Source organism: Scyliorhinus torazame, chromosome 14 (assembly GCF_047496885.1).
Source record: "Scyliorhinus torazame isolate Kashiwa2021f chromosome 14, sScyTor2.1, whole genome shotgun sequence".
NCBI lineage: Eukaryota > Metazoa > Chordata > Chondrichthyes > Carcharhiniformes > Scyliorhinidae > Scyliorhinus > Scyliorhinus torazame.
Genome location: NC_092720.1, coordinates 50,899,227 through 50,916,212, shown reverse-complemented (window position 1 = coordinate 50,916,212; position 16,986 = coordinate 50,899,227). Strand labels below are relative to the sequence as shown.

At 44.5% G+C, this 16,986-nt stretch overlaps 1 protein-coding gene across 1 annotated transcript in view; it reads right to left on the bottom strand.

Moving 5' to 3' along the window:
- The window catches only part of LOC140389720 (DISP complex protein LRCH3-like), a 210,817-nt gene that overhangs the window by 137,341 nt on the left and 56,490 nt on the right, over positions 1–16,986 (bottom strand). Inside the window, 2 exon segments of the mRNA XM_072474169.1 lie at positions 4,424–4,550; positions 7,475–7,619. Of these exon segments, the coding sequence (XP_072330270.1) occupies positions 4,424–4,550; positions 7,475–7,619 (272 nt within the window).

Below are 16,986 nucleotides of genomic sequence, written 5' to 3'. Positions count from 1 at the left end.
TACATAACCAAAATCTCCAAAATAAGAATGAGGGGGGAAGCAGGTCAACAGTCATTAACATAACTGAGGCGAAGCAAAAGTGGTCATGAAGGGGATCAGAGCAGGATCGGAAGAATATCTGGTACAAACTTATAAGCATAGATGACACACATACAAATTTGAAAGACAGTTTTTTATTTGGATAGAGTGAGAAAAAATCTGAGAAATTATTCAAGGTGTTTCCACTTGCAGGGTTTTTTCATTATTTACTCTTGAGATATGCACATCACTAGCAAGACCAGCACTTACTGCCCTTGAGAAATTGGTGAGCTACAACAGTGCTGCTGTTTTAGTCCAGTTGGTGTAGGTAAAGCCATAGAGCTATTCGGGAGGGAATTGCAGGATCTTGACCCATTGACAGTGAACGAGTGGTGAAATAGCTCCAAGTCAGCATTGTGAGTAACTTGGATGGGAAATTGCAGATTGGAGGTGTCTCCATGGGTCTGCCACCTTTGGTTGAGTAGGTCATAGAGGTAACCAGTTTAGAAGGTGTCTAGGCACATTGCTGCAGTGTGTTTTGCAGATCAGGCTTGTCCAACCTTTTTGCACGAGGGACCATATTTGCATATTTTCTCACTCAAGGGCCTGATGAGCAAATTTTGGATTAAGGTTTTACACAACAATAAACTGAATTTCAAAATAAAAGCTGAAGCTTTAAGGACATAAACAATTGCTCAGCAAGAGTACAGCAATGTCACAGCAATAAATTGTTCAGTTAAAACAAAGTAACTGGTTTCTGGAGGTGAGAGTGAGTGAGAAAACTGAGATTGCGTGCAAGGCAGGCTGATACTCATCACACACACACTCACTCAGTCTCTTGCCCTCACGTCCACACATTCATTCCCAAACACACCTCTGAGTCAGAGACGACCACACTGTTCCAGTGCTCGATGTGAACTCACCCTCCTCCTGGAAGAAGAAAATTAAAACCGACAGAGGTCTGGACAGCCCTCAGCTCTGAGTACCCAACAGCACCAATCTCTGATGCAGCCACCACTCAACCCGCCAAGGCTGCAAGCTTGAAGCAGGCAACAGCCTGCCTACCCACCCACACACCACTACAGCTCCGAGCACCCACCAGACTCTCTCTCACACACAGACACATTCACTCTCGAACGCGCGTTCTCTCTTGCTCCCTCCCTCTCCCGCGCACCCTCCCTCTCTCGTCATGCTTGCTCCATCTCTCCCTTGCTCCTACTCCCACTCTCGTGACTGAGAGGGGAAGCTCGTGAGAGAGACGGAGTGCGTGAGTGAGAGAAAAGGAGCGTATGAGTGGACTGCTGATCCAGAGGGCTGCTTTGTCCTGAATGGTATTGAGCTTCTTGAGTGTTGCTGAAGTTCCATGAAATAATTGTTGATTGTTGTAAAAAGCCCAACAGGTTCACTAATGTCCTTCACATTCTCCGTCCTTACCTGGTCTGACCTACTTGCGATTCTGGATCCACAGCAATGTGATTGACCTAACTGCACTCTGAAATGGCCATTCAGTTCAAGGGCAATAAGGGATGGACAACAAATGCTGGCCCAGAAAGCAATGCCCACATCCTATTAAAGTATTTTTTTAAAGCTGCGCCCATCCAGACAAGTGGCATTATTCCATCACACTTCTGAGTTATGTCTTGCAGATGTTGAACAGGCTTTTAGGAGTAAGAAAGCAAGTTACTCTCCACTGAAGCCCTAACTCCTGACCTGCTCTTGTAGCCATGATAGTTATTTGGCTGGTCCAGTTTAATTTCTAGTCAATAGCAATCCCTGACAATGCCAATCGTGTGAGGATTAGCAGTGGAAATGCCATTGAACATCAAGGAGAGATAATTAGATTCTCTTTTGTTGGAAATGGTCATTGCCTGGCACTTGTGTGGTGCAAATGTCACTTATCATGTCCAAGTCTGAATGTTATCCACGCCTTGCTGATGTAGGCATAGTCCGTTGCAGTATCTGAGGAGTTGCAAATGGTACTGAACACAGTGAAATCATCAGCAAACTCCTGCAGTGAAATCCCGGGCCAAGAACGATTGGGTTCCCATAACCTAAGCCAGCTTTCTTTATGTTCGGAATGACTCTCACCAGTGGAGAGCTTTTCCACTGATTCCCATGATGTCAATTTTGCTAGCGATCCTTAACATCACAGTTAAGTCAAATGCTGCCTTGGTGTCAAGGGCAGTCAGCCCACCTCATCTGGAATTCAACTCTTTTGTCCACGTTTGGACCAGTGCTATAACGAGATCTGTAACCAAGTTGGCCTGGTAGAACCCATTGAGTATCAGAGAGCAGGTTACTGCTGAACAATTGCCACTTGTTAGCAATTTCCATCACTTGCTTATGATTTGAAAGTGATGAGGCTGTAATTGGTTGGATTGGATTTGTCCTGCTTTTTCTGGATGGGACATACCCGAGATATTTTCCAAATTGTTGGCTAGATGCCAGTGGTTGGAGCTATACTGAAACAGGGGCCAGTATAGATCTGGAACACATTTCTCCAGTGCTATGGCCATGATGCTGTCATAGACTCCATTGCCGTTGCAGTTTCCAGTGTATGTCATTTCCTGATATCATGTTAAGTGAGTCTGAAGACTGAGATTTGCGATGTTTGGGACCTCGGGAGAAGGCGGAGTTGTGCCATCTTGGCACTTTTGGTTGAAGATGCTTGTAAATGCTTCAGCAGCCTTTGCTCTGAAGTGCTGGGTTCGCCCATCACTGAAAAAAACCATCACTGAAAATGAGGATGTTGGAGTTACTTCCTGTGGTCAGTTGCTCAATTTTCCACCACCATTCAAGACTGGATATGACAGGACTACACAGCTTTTATCTGATCTGTTGGTTGTGGGATTGCCGAGTGCTAGCTCTTGTAGTTAAGTAAATTAAGTCCAGTAATTAAGCAGTTTTAATTTCAGTTCTTGATTTCCTCTCTGTGAGTGGGTGAACTAAAGCTTCTTCATAGTCTTCCCTTGCTCCCCATAGCAACTAAAATGCTAGTTTATCTTTTACTTTTCACTTCTGAGAAAGGGTTATGCCTGCAATATAAACTTGTCTTTTCATTTCACAAATGCCAAACAAATGGTATATTTCTGGCATATGCAACCCTCCCTCCCTCCCACAATTTATAGCTTTTTTAATGTAGAGTAATTGTAGAGGGTGTGTTGTTTGATTAGGGCAGAGACATTATATCAAGTAACACACAATGTGGTGTTCTGCTCCTAAGGGGTCTGCTCTCTAAGGCCACAAGATGCTCTACCATCATGAGATTAATTAGCAGCTAACTAGCCAAAGGAATATTATGGACTCGCGAGGTCAACTGGGCTTCCTGTGTTGCTAAGCAAATCCGTAGGCAGGAAGAGATTTTCTTTGTCACAGAAATATGTGACATCTGAAACAGGATGGACACATACAAAAAAAACTGCATAGTTGATTGCTTCACACCTTCAAAGACCACCAATAACTAGCATCCAGGGATACCTGGTAAAATGTTGACATCTTTCCCAAAAAGACAGATCAGAGTATGTCATTCAGCTGCGATAAACCTATAGTCTTCATATGACAAGCAATCTCGGAATAGATTCTGAACAGCTATAGTTTCAAAATGTTATTTTCACTTATTCATTCACGGGACGTGAGCATCATTAGCACAGCCGGCGGTTACTAGAGTCCCGTTTTCCTGGTGTGTGTGTGGATTTCCTCCGGGCACTCCGGTTTCCTCTCACAAGTCCTGAATGACGTGCTGTTAGGTGAATTGAACATTCTGAATTTTCTCTCAGTGCACCCAAACAGGTGCCGGAGTGTGGCGACTAGGGGATTTTCACAGTAACTTCATCGCAGTGTTAATGTAAGCCTACTTGTGACAATAATAAAGATTATTATTATTTTGTGGCTTGATGATTAATTTTCAAATATACCAATCCATTTAGCAGTTTCCTCTATGTTGAGGAGACAAAGCGCAAATTGGATGATTATTGATACTATTGAGTGCCAGTTGAGATCTCAAAGATTAGCTTTGTGGAATTTTCTACCTATGTTGGGCGTAATAACCTACATGAGCAAAGTTTCTCTCAGAACCCATTAAATAAAATCTGAAGCTAAAACATGGGTGTAGAACTCTGCTGAGAACTTATCCTTTTATTTTCCACTTCATTTCTTATTGGTTTAATAAGCAACAGGTAATTTCTTGAAACATCAAGTATAAAATAATCTAATTAAAAATATAACTGACATCTGAAATCACGACAGCCTATTTGTGAACATTTATAAATGAAAGACTATTTCAGTGTTGGGGTGTGGTGGTCAATGTATGCATTGTGATATATTGTCAGTAGGGACAGGCTAGATGGCTTTGCCAGTCTGTCATTTCTCATATGCTTGCATTGTCCAATAGGGTTTTGGTACTTACGAGTTCTGTTAATTGTCGTAGTAATCCTATTTCCTCTGGTACAGATATTAGTTTGTTGTTACTTGCGATTAGAACTTTTAAAGGGAGAGTACAAACGTGTCCAGGTAATGTTGTGAGCTGGTTACGACTGTGGGAAGAAAAAAGACAAATCGAGTGTTATTACTCAAAAGACAATGTCGTGCTTGGTATTCTGTGACCCCCCTGTGAAATAGCAAACTGTTCATGGAACCATGTTCCAGCATCAGTTAACAATTTACTTGTACTCCTTTCAATTTCATACACTTAGTTTTCTATCATTGTAATTCTCCATTACCATTCTGACCTCTCTGTCTGATGTCATTGGGCTGAAGTGTTAACTCTGTTTCTTTCCACAAATGTGGCTGACCTGATGAGTATTTCTAGTTTCCTATACATTAATCCCAGAATGCTTCCTGGTCAAGGAGATAAAAATCATAAAGGATTAGAATGAACCTCATGTCAAACGACTTCTTCCCTCAAAACTTTAAACCAATACATGGACTGGGCATTCTCAAGTACTGTTTAATTACTTCATACGACTCAAGAGGAGATCTTCAAAGTATTAATTAGAAGAAGCAACGGGTGACTGCCCCAGTTGTTGATTCTGATCAATCTGGGTTTCTGACGGATTTTAGCTTTAGACTAGATGCCAACCAGGATGGTTGTGAACCGTGCTTTGACTATTTTCAATGATATCAAATACAGAGTGCAAGAAAACTTGTGAAATACAGGGTGGGATTCTCTGATCCTGAGGCTAAGTGTTGACGCCTTCACAAACTCCGTTGCGTTTCTCAACGGCGTCAACCTGTACTCAGGAGCAGAAATTCTGACCCCTACAGGTGGCCAGAACGGCACTGGGACGGCCCATATCGCTCCAGCTGCCGATCCCGGCGTCAGAGGGATCAGCATATGCAGTGTGACCGGCGCGATTGCCGCGCATGCGCGATGGCTTTCTTCTCCACGCCGGCCCCAACGCAACATGACATAGGGCTACAGGGGCTGGCGCGGAACAAAAGAGGCCCCCAGCCCGAGAGGCCAGCCCGCCCATTGGTAGGCTAGGCCACAGCGGAGCACCCCCCCCTCCCCCACCCCAACCAGGCCACCCCCAGGTGCATCCACGCCGAAAGTCCCACCAGCTAAGAGCAGGTGTGGATGGCGCCGGCGGGATTCAGCTTTTTTAGTGTGGCCGCTCGGACCATCCCGGACCGAAAATCGCCGGGGGGGGCCCCCATAGAGCAGCTCCCGACCAGCGCCGCGCTGGTGCGAATGCCGCCGGTTCTCCATTCTCCCGAGAATCAGCGGACCGGCGTCAGGGCGCGATTCGCGCCGGTCCCGGCGATTCTCCGGCCCGGCTCCGTGGTGAGAGAATCCAGCCCACAAGATATGGCCAAACAGTTCTGTTTCATGGTTCAGAATTCCCTGGCTGTAACAGAACTGCATTCTCTGATTCATGTGAGTGTTCCAGAATCAGGCCAACATGGATTTTTCTTTTTGCTCAACTCCAGATAACCTTTCAAGTCAATATCTAACAGGCAAGGTGGTTGTTTTAAGCCCATATGACCATCAGAAATAGGAACAGGAGTAGGTAACTCAGCTCTTCGAGCCAGCACCACCATTTAATAAGATCATGGCTGATCTAACACTCACTAAGGGGGCGGCGGCACTGTGGCACTGCTGCCTCACAGCGCCAGGGACATGGGTTCAATTCCAGCTTTGGGTGATTGCCTGTGCACTTTCTCCCTGTGCCTACGTGGGTTTCCTCCGGGTGCTCCGGTTTCCTCCCACGGTCCAAAGATTTGCAGATTAGGTGGATTGGCCATGCTAAATTGCCCCTTAGTGTCCAAAAGGTTAGATTGGGTTACAGGGGTTGGGTGGGAGAGTGGGCCGAGGTAGGATGCTCTTGGTGCAGACTTGATGGGCCGAATGGCCTCTTTCTTCACTGTAGATTCTCTGATTCTGAGTCCACTTTCCTCCGTAACACTCATTTCCCAGTTGATTAAAAACCTCGCGATCTCAGGCTTGAAAGTGATCAAGAACTCAGCCTCCACAGCTTCCTGGGATAAAGAATTCCAAATATTCACCACTCTTAGAGAGAAGAAATTCTTCCTCAACTCCGCCTTAAATGACCACCCCCTTATTCTGTGACTCTGCCCTCTGGTACTCCCATGAGATTGCTCACCGTTAACTCTAGTGGTACCTCTGCAGACATCGGAGGATCTTGTGGAAAATTGCCCAAGCTCTCAGAACTTCAGACAAGCAAAGAAAGAGTGTACATTCCACATTGGACAACATAACTGTGCGGATATCACAGTAGCTTCTTAAATTTAGACAAGGTAATGCGACGGATAAAATCATATTTTACCAACTACTTCATATAGAATATTACTGTTTTCAAACCTTAATGAATGCAGTTCATCCCTTTCAACTTGTCAATTGCCTTTCTCTAATTTCCAAAATCCGTCTCCCAGGATCCCATGTTGGTTCAGAGCCAGGAAGATCAGATTCAATTCCTGGTCTGAGCATATTTACTTAATCTCAAACGCACTATAGTAGCTTTCGTGTACAAAGGGAATCGAACGACGAAAGAAAAGCACCAAGAATCCTGCACTCATTAGCAAATGTGTGTGCAGGCATTCTGAGTAGACAGATGCTCTCAATTATCAAATCTCATGAATAACAGGAACTTTAATGATATACCAGAAAGCTGTTCGTAATTTGGAATTGTACCCCAAGAAAGGGAGAAAATTGGGAGGGGGAAATCAACATGAAAAGTAATAGTGAAGCTTTTCCCAAGATTTTTTAGACTGGGGAAAACATGGAACCTAGCAACCCAGAGTATTAGTTCACAACCAAATACTTTATTTGACTGAAACGTCTACTTCTTTCTGGTTCGCAAGCAGATTCAAAATAAAAACAATGGCATCTAAACAATTTTTTAAACAGGATGATGTGACTATGCACGCTGGGTAACAGAATATGTTTAGATGTGTGGATAATTAGTTTCATGATCTGAAACAAAAAACCTTTCCATACCTGATGTTTAAAAAGGTTAAAGATTGTAGATTTAAAATGGCTTCTGGAATACTTCGTATACAGTTCTGATAGAGGTTAAGGCTCTCCAATGACACAAAGTAACAAACTTCAGCTGGAATCTCCACCAATCTGTTCTTGGATAGATCTAGAAGAGGGAAAAAGCCATGAAGAAATTAGTGCAATCACTATGCGGCAGATGAGAATTGCTGACTAATTAACAGGTCACTAAAGTAGCAAGTTTAGGACAGGCAGCCCAATATTGCACAACCACGCACACAGAATAATGGAAAGTAAAAAGATAACTTTCAAATAAGTGCATCAGATTTAGTTTGGAGCCATTCGTCGCACAGAAACACAAAATGACAGATGAGCTCAAAAGTATTAAAAGCACTGACGAATTGCATGTAAAAGTAACTTTCGCTTGTACATTTCTTTCTGAAAAAGTCTGGTTTCTCAAACTATAATATTACATGTTCAGAATGACTGAATAGCAGGAAGACAGAATTTGAAAGATTATTAGGAACAGAATTTAAATATTTTACATTGATGCTCTATATAAATTGCATATATGTGCCATTTATTACGATCCCAGACCAGACCCCAACAGTGACTAGGATACTGGACAGAAACCCCAATATTTAATTGTAATTTTGTAAGACTGTGAGGAAAGGATACCTCACTCCAGGAGTGATTTCACGCAAAATAAGGATATGGTATATTAAAACAAATTTTATTGCTAGTATTAATCTAGAAAAATGTCTTTAACATCACACAAGAAAATAGCTTACAATTACCCCTTAAACCATGCTAATTAATACAGTGACACCATACCTTGTACTGCTACCTTTATTTCCAATCAAACAACTAAAACCATCTCAGGTCCCAATTCACTTTTAAATAGTTAGCACTCAGGAATACTTGCAGCAAAGACACTTTGAGAAAGAGAGATCTTTTGAGACTACTTAAAGAAAGAGACCCGGCACCCTGTCAGGATAATGCAGAATCTCTGGCTGTATTTCTTCAGAATCCTTCTCAGCTCACGTTCCAGCCAAAAACTAACTCTGAACCTCAACACCTGGCTGCTTCAACCCATGACTCCTCCCAATCATAACTACACAATCTTACTAAACTGAACACAATGTCTCGAATTAACTACTCCGCAGGGAACTCTCTTAGTATAAATAATAGTCCATTAGCCCAAACTTTTACGATGCTTTAATTGCATCTCTGGCTCCAAAAAGCTGAGCTGCCGTGCAAATCAGGATTGCTAAAACACTACTGCAGCAGTCATACACACACTAACCCAGACTTGTAAATCTTATTCCACCAAATACATGTAATACAATATATCTGAAATTCCTACATTCATCACATATACAGAGCTCATGCCGGGTCGGAGAATCGATGGGGGCGTGGGAAATTCCCGCCACGCCGCTCTGACGCCGATTCTCCGGCGACCGGCGCGTTCGCTGCGCTGCCGGTCGGGGGCCGCTGAAATAGGCTCCCACGGCAATTCTCCGCGGGCGACCGGCCGAACTCCCACCGGCGTGGTTTACATCTGGTACTACCCGGTGGGAGCTCAGACCCGCAGTCGCAGTAGCAGTCCTGGTGGGGGGGGGGGACGGGGGAAATCTGACTCCAAGTGGGGCCTCAGTGGTAGCCCGCGGATCTGGGGGGGGGGGACCTACCTTCCTCCGCACGGGCCCGCTGTGTGGCTCCGCCATGTCGGTGGCGCCTGCGCCAGTGGGCCGCTGCGCAGTCTGGACAGCAGGGCTCCGCCGGCAGCCAAGCTGTGGGACGCACGCTGGGGCCCTGCTAGCCTCCTAGAAAACAGAGAAACACCCTGGACTTGAGGAAAAAGTCCGGAGTGATTCTCGCCCGTTTTCTGGCAGGCGTGGGGACTTAGTCCCCAAAAGGAAGAATCCTGCCCCTTATCTTTATCGAAGAAACTTTATTGTATGTCCAATATTTCATTTCTTTAGAGTCCTCTGTACTGCAGAACTTCATGACTCTCATCTTCTCTCTCCAAGATATAAAAATCTCTTTCTCTATCCCCGAAATGGCCGGCACAGACACAATGGGTCGAAGGGCCTCTTTTTGTGCTGTAAAACCCTATGACTCCATGCTACATTGTTTTGTCAGTCCTGATATCTCTCTTTGTCCTTTATTTAAAAAAAAAATTTAAAATCAATCTTTATTGTCACAAGTAGGCTTACATTAACACTGCAATGAAGTTACTGTGAAAAACCCCTAGTTGTCTGTTCGGGTAATCGGAGGGAGAATTCAGAGTGTCCAAATTACCTAACAGCACGGGGGCGATTCTCCAATATTGAGCCCAAGTGTTCGCACCGTTGTGAACGCCGTCGCGTTTCACGATGGCGCGAACCGGGCCCGGGTATGACGGATTCTGGCCCCCACAGGTGGACCCCAATCACGGGCCAGACCCCTGGTGAAGGAGCCCCCCTCCCCACAGGCCGCCCCCCGACCGTTCCCGTAGAGTTCCTGCCGGCAGCGACCAGGGGTGAACGGCGCCGGCGGGACTCTTGTCGTATCGGCGCGGCCGCTTGACCCATCCGGGCCGGAGAATCAGCGGCCACGCCGATTCCAGCGGCCTGCGGCCGGCACCGCGCCAAACACCCCAGCGCAAATGGCACCGATTCTCCGCATCTCGGAGAATCGTGTGCCAGCGTCAGGGCATCAGGGCACGGTTGCGCCGATTCTCCGGCCCGGCGCGGGGCTTGGAAAATTGCCCCTCATGTCTTTCGGGACTTGTGGGAGGAAACCAGAGCACCCAAATGAAACCTACGCAGACACGGGGAGAATGTGCAGACTCCGCACAGACAGTGACCCAGGCCGGGAATTGAACCTGTGACCCTGGCGCTGTGAAGCACCAGTGCTAACCACTGTGCTAACATCAGCCCACATATTTTATGTAATGTTTTCCCACTCTTGATTTATTTTCATGTCTGTAATGTCAATTTCTGTATGGTCTATAACGGTCAATGTTTACATATCTCACTTTGTGATTGTTCTAATTGTCTCTGATCAGGGTTTCCTGGTCTTTTACATATTTGTGCTAGCATATTCTCTGTTGAAGATGTTTATTTTTTCTTTAAAGTTGTACTTTGTATTATTTCTCCCTTTTGCTCTGTCTGCATTGTTTTATAATAATTCTTTTCTGTTCCTTTTGACGTTTAAATGCCATATCTTGGCTAACTGGTCAATGCCCTGTATCTATGACTTAAATATTGTTTTTCTTCTGTTGTATGCAACCCTCGATTGCTGGCAATGATGTATTTCTACCCCCTTATCCAGCTGATCACTTCTAATGGTGGTGGATTCCTTTGTAGCCCTAGAATGAAGAGATTGTGAATGCACATAGGGAATAGGGACAAGAATAGGCATTCAACCCTTGAGCCTGCTCCCCCATTTAATACCATCAACTCTACTGCTCACACTTTAGAGAAGAAATTAAGTAGTTGGCTTGCTGGCGCGGGTGGCCTGAAGACAAAGGATGGGGTAAATATACACTTTAATGAATGGTAGGGCCAAGAACAAGCTGGATATGGAGGAAAGGCACAGTTGGGAATGGGTTAAGATGGGAGGTCAGTGGCAGGAAATGCTGGTGATGCTGAAAGAGAACATGGAGAGCCAGAGGCAATGGTAGGAAGTGTTGAGTAAGGTTATAATGGCTGTCTCAGGATATGGAAATGACAAAGGAAAAAAAGGGAGCAGACAGTGGGGTAGTAAAGCAGGGTTAATGCAGCAGGGCTGGAGAATGCGAGACAGGTTAGAATTTCCACAGAAAGGTAAACAATGTCTACTGGGGTAAGGAAACGGCTGGGAGAAATGGGTGACGGGTAGTCAAATAGTATCAAACAGGAGAAGGAGGAGGCAGGGACAGGGGTGGTTATTAAAAATTACAACAAATCAGTAAAATTAAAACTACATCATACCTGCAGAGAAAAGGATGAAAACAAAAAGATATGCAGTCCTGGGCAACTTTCCATATAGAGTACCAATCACGGGAGCACTGAGTAGAGTATCCACTTACATCATTCACACTATATTGGACAGCTGACCACATAAGGCAAAAGGCACCTCTTTTTTTTTGAAGTGAGAAGGTATCATATCTGTAACAATTCCTATCCTGCTGAGCGCTGTGGTGGGGTTCATGGAAATGTGGCTGTTAAATTGTGGTTCTTTTCACAAGTCCTACTTGGTTAGTGTGTCCTTTTTGTATGTTTTGTATGCTTCAATTGTTTGTTCCCGATTATTTTAAATGTGGAAATTGAATTCCCCAGCTTGTATGGCACTAATTTGCTCACATGATTCAGGATGCGTCTGCCTCAGTTATTTAACTACATGGGACTATTTCAGGTTGAGATTTCAAGGTGCTGATTAAAAAAATATATATTTTTTAAAATCACAAATGTAAGATTTGTAAAATATCATAGACAGCTAATCTTTTTTTTTTGGTTTAGAGTACCCAATTATTTTTTTCCCAACTGTAAAAGCAAATTACTGCGAATGCTGGAATCTGAACCGAAAGAGAAAATGCTGGAAAATCTCAGCCGGTCTGGCAGCATCTGTAGGGAGAGAAAAGAGCTCACGTTTCGAGTCCGATGACTCTTTGAAAAGAGCTAACCACTGTGCCACATGCCGCCCTTCTAGGCAGCTAATCTAAGAATAAGTATTGCATTTCTGGTCGCAGCTGCTGTAAAACAATATTAAGAACCTAAACGTTTACTGCTCTAATGTTCACTTTACGAAATTTACTGCACTACACACAAAATATTTTTTTGTCAGGGATGGAATTTTTCTTTAAGTAGCAGTTATATCCCTTTTTCTAAAAATATACAGAAATACAACATTTCACAAAAAATGCTCTATCAATAAATGGTGGAATATCATTGAAAATGTTCTTCATAGGTTCAGTTATGCTATCTTCAACTGCACAGCCATAGTTTAAGGGAATCACCAAATTAAAAATTTTATGGAACAGCTGCTAGACTGAGATCAGCTGTAGAATATAGGTTGACCTTGAGATTAGGATCTATGGCTTATGCCAGAATTCCTCAAATATGTCACAACCTTGTGTAAATTCCAAAAATAAAATGGAGTTCAGATAAACTCACAGTACATATCCTAGGTCTTATCTAGATGCCTCTTGATTCAAATATAGAAGTATAACATTTCTCACATACCCCTGCAATATTGTTGAGATATTGTTGATTTTGTTTTGTCAAAATTTAGAGTATCCAATTCATTTTTTCCAATTAAGGGGCAATTTAGTGTGCTCAATCCACCTACCCTGCACATCTTTGGGTTGTGGGGGCGGAACCCACGCAAACACTGGGAGAATGTGCAAACTCCACATGGACAGTGACCCAGAGCCGGGATCGAACTGGGACCTCGGCGTCATGAGGCAGCAGTGCTAACCACTGTGCCGCCCAATTTTAATGTTAAATTTAAATTGAATAATATTTGCACAGTACACTCTAGCCACCCATGAAGATTACTTTACTAGTGCCTGTATATGCTAAAGCTGTCAGTGTTGAATTGCTGTGGGTTAAGTGATTATTTGATGGGAGTTTAGAGCTCACCAACATACTGCATTACCTAACAAAGTTTAAAAAAAAAAAATTTAGAGTACCCAATTATTTCTTTCCAATTAAGGGGCAATTTAGCGTGATCAATCCACCTAACCTGCACAGGGGGGTCAAACCCACGCAGACAAAGGGAGAATGTGCAAACTCCACATGAACAGTGACCAAGGGCTGGGATCCGAACCCGGGTCCTCATCCCCGTAGGTAGCAGTGCTAACCACTGTGCCACGTGGCGCCACTCTTTGTTTTTAATGTGAGGTAGACTGGAAACATTTTCCCAAAACTCTGTGCGGTAAACATAATCCCAGAGTTCCTCAGGGTAGTGCCCTAGGCCCAATCATCTTCAGATGCTTCATCAATGACATTCCCTCCAACATAAGGTCAGAATTGGGGATGTTTGCTAATAATTGCACAATATTCGGCACCATTCGCAACTCATCGGATATTGAAGCAGTCCATATGCAGCAAGACCTGGACTCTATTCAGGCTTTGGCTGATAAGTGACAAGTAACATTCGCGCCACAAGTGTCAAGCATCTCCAACAAGAGAAAATCTAATCATTTCCCTTTGACATTCAATGATATTATCATCATTGAATCTTCCCACTGTCAACATCCTGGGGGTAATCATTGACCAGAAACTGAAATGGACTAGCCATATAAATACTCTGGCTACAAAAAAAGGTCAGAGGCTGGGAATTCTGTAGAGAATAACTCCCCAAAGCCTGTCCACCTCTACAAGGCACAAATTAGGTGTCAGGAATATTTGCCTGTTGAATGCAGCTCCACTAACACTCAAGAAACTTGACACCATGCAGTAAAAAGCAGCCCCCTTAATTGGCCCTGCATCCACCACCTTGAACATTCACTCCCTCCACCACCGATGCACAGTGACAGTAGTGCATACTGTCTACAAGATGCATCGCAGCGATACAACAATGTTCTTTCAACAGCATCTTCAAAATCTGCAACCTCTACCAGCTAGAATAGGCTTAAATAACTGGTGGTAAGTGAGGCCACTCTATGTGGCCCACAGATCCACTGTGCGAAAACCAGTAAGGCATTGTCCTTTTCTGCATGTTTCTGATAGGCTCAGTACTGAGCCTATCAGCAGCAAATGATGGAAAGTCTCTGAAAGTGTGTTGTGTGTGTGCATGTGGGAGTGAGGGAGCGTGAGTGCGTGCATGTGGGAGAGTGTGTGAGAGCGAGTGTGTGTGGGAGTGTGTGCACGTGGGATTGAGGGGGAAAGCATGTGTGTGGGGATGGAGGAGGGAGTGAGATGGAGAGTCTCTGTGTGTGCATGTGTGTGGGGCTGAGTGAGTGAGAGGGAGAGTCTGTGCAGGGGAGTGGGAGTATGTGTGATTGTGGGGAGGGAGAGAGTGGTGAATGGGAGTGAGAGAGTGAGTGTGGAATTTAGGGAGTGAGAGAGAAAGTTGTTCAAGTGTGTGTGTGCAAGGGGGGAGTGAGAAAGAGAAGTGTCTGTGTGAATGTGGGAGTTAGCGAAAGTGTGTGAATGAGAGTGAGAAATTAGAGAGTATGTGTGGATAAGAAATGGAGTGTGTGTGGAATTGAGAGTGTGCGTTTGTGCATGTGAGAGTGAAAGAGAGTGTGAGAGTGTGCGTGGGAGTTTGTGTGTTTTGGGGAGTGAGAAGGAGCGTGTTTGAAGGAGAGTGAGAGTGAGTAAATGGGAGTGAGTGGATGAGAGAGTGAGTGTCAAAGTGAGTGTGAGTGTGTATGGGAGTGAGTCTTTGTGTGAGAGTGCGAGAAAATGTGTGTTTGTGGGGAATGAGAGTGAGAGAGATTTGGAATGAGAGTGAGTGTGCGAGTGAGTATATGTGGATGAGAGAGGGAGTGTCGGAGTGAGAGTGTGTGTGTGAGGGGGGGAAGGAGAGCATCTGTGTGGGAGTGAGTGAGAGACAGACAGAGTCTGTGTGGGGCAACAGGAGTGTGAATGTGTTGTTGCGGGGAGTGATAGAGAATGTGTGAATGGGAGTAAGAGAGTGAGTGTGTGTGTATGTGAGAATGAGAGACTGAGTGTGTGTGGAATTGAGTGTGTGTGGAATTGAGGGTGTGCGTGTGGGAGTGAGAGCGAGAGTGTGCACATGTGGGATTATGTGAGGGAGCGAGTGTGTGTGGGAAGGAGAGTGTGTGTTTTTGTGTATGTGTGAAAGAGTTAGTGAGTGAGTATGTGCATGGGAGTGAGAGTGTTGGGAGTGAAAGAGAAAGTGGGAGTTTGAGTGAGAGAATGAGCATGTGTGTGAGTGAGAGTGTGTGTGAGTGAGAGTGTGTGTGAGGGGGATGTGCGTGTTTGAGAGCGAGATAATGGGTGTATGTATGCGAGCGAGAGAACGTGTGAGCGGGAGTGAGTGAAAAGATTTGTGCAGGAGATGGAGAGAGAGAGAGCATGTGCATGTGAGGGAGGAAGAGAGTATGTATGGGACGGAGGGATGTGTGGGAGGAAGATTGTGTGTGGGAGGGAGAAAGAGCATGTGTGAGTGACATAAAGTGTGTGTTTGTGGTAATTAGATAGAATGAGAGTAAGTGTGCAAGCAGGACTGAGTGTATGTGGAAGTGATGAGAGTGTGAGTGTGTGGGGGAAGAAGCAAGAGAGTATGTGGGAGCGAGAGTGTGTGTGTGCGTGTGACTCCCCATCTCAGATTTCTCACTCTCACCATCACACATTAACACATACACCCACTTCTTGTGGTGAGGGAGATTCAGTGAGCACCGTGAGACTGGGAGTGAACAAGACCTCTCACAATCTGGTCATTTTAAATAATTGCTTTAACTGAACAATTCATTGTTATGACATTGTTTTATTTTTGCTCAGCAATTGTTTTTCTTACTTCCTTAATTTTGTTTTTGAAATTCAGTGTATTGTTGTGCCACACTTTATCTTTCTGAAAGTTGCTCATTGGCCACACAATTGAGAAAAACATTTAAATGTAGCTCCCCTGAGCTAAATGGTTCGAGAAGCCTGACCTAGAAGGGCAAGGGTAGCAGGCTAATGCAAACACCACCACTTGCTCCCATCCGAAACACACATCATGACTTGAACTATACCACATTTCGTTCACAGACGCTGGGTCAGTCCTTGGACTCTTTTCCTAAAAAGCACTGTGAGTATATCAACACTACATGGGCTGCGGCAGTTCAAGGTTGTACTTACCACCAGCTTCTCAAGGGCAATTAGGGACGGGCAACAAATATTTGCCTAGTCAACGATGTCGACAACCTGTAAATACATTTTTAAAAATCCCACGTATTCTTAGGTAGCAAGTTCAAGGATTTTGACCTAGTGACAACTGAAGAATCACAATATATTTATAAGTCAGGATGATGCGACTTGGAGGGAACTTGGAAGAAGTGGTCTTCTTATGTGCCTTCTGCCTTTGCTTTTCTTGTGGTAGTGGCTACAGGTTTGGAGTCTGCTATAGATGAAACCCTGGTGAGTTGCTGCAGCGCATCTTGTAGCTAGCACACACTGCAACCAAATGAATGTTTAAGGGAAGGGTTGGGCACGGATCAAACTGGCTACTTTGTCCTGGGTGGCATTAAGGTTACAGTGTTGTTGGAACTGCACTCATCTAAGCAACAACAATAACCTGGAGTTATATAGCCTTAACCAAGTAAACCATCCCCCACTGGAGCATTATCAAACAACATTTGACTTCAAGTCAGATGAGATATTGGGGCAGAGCTTGAATAAACAGATCGGTTTTAAGGAGGACCAGAAAGAAAAAGGGAGGTGGGGAGGTTTGGTGGGGGAGGGGAGGTGGAATACTGCAGCTTATGGTTGACAGTTGAAAGGAAGGCCACCAATGGAGTTGTATTCAAAAATGGAAATGTTCAGGAGGTCTTTGCTTGGCACATGTGTGAAGTGAATGTTATTTGTCATTTAGAA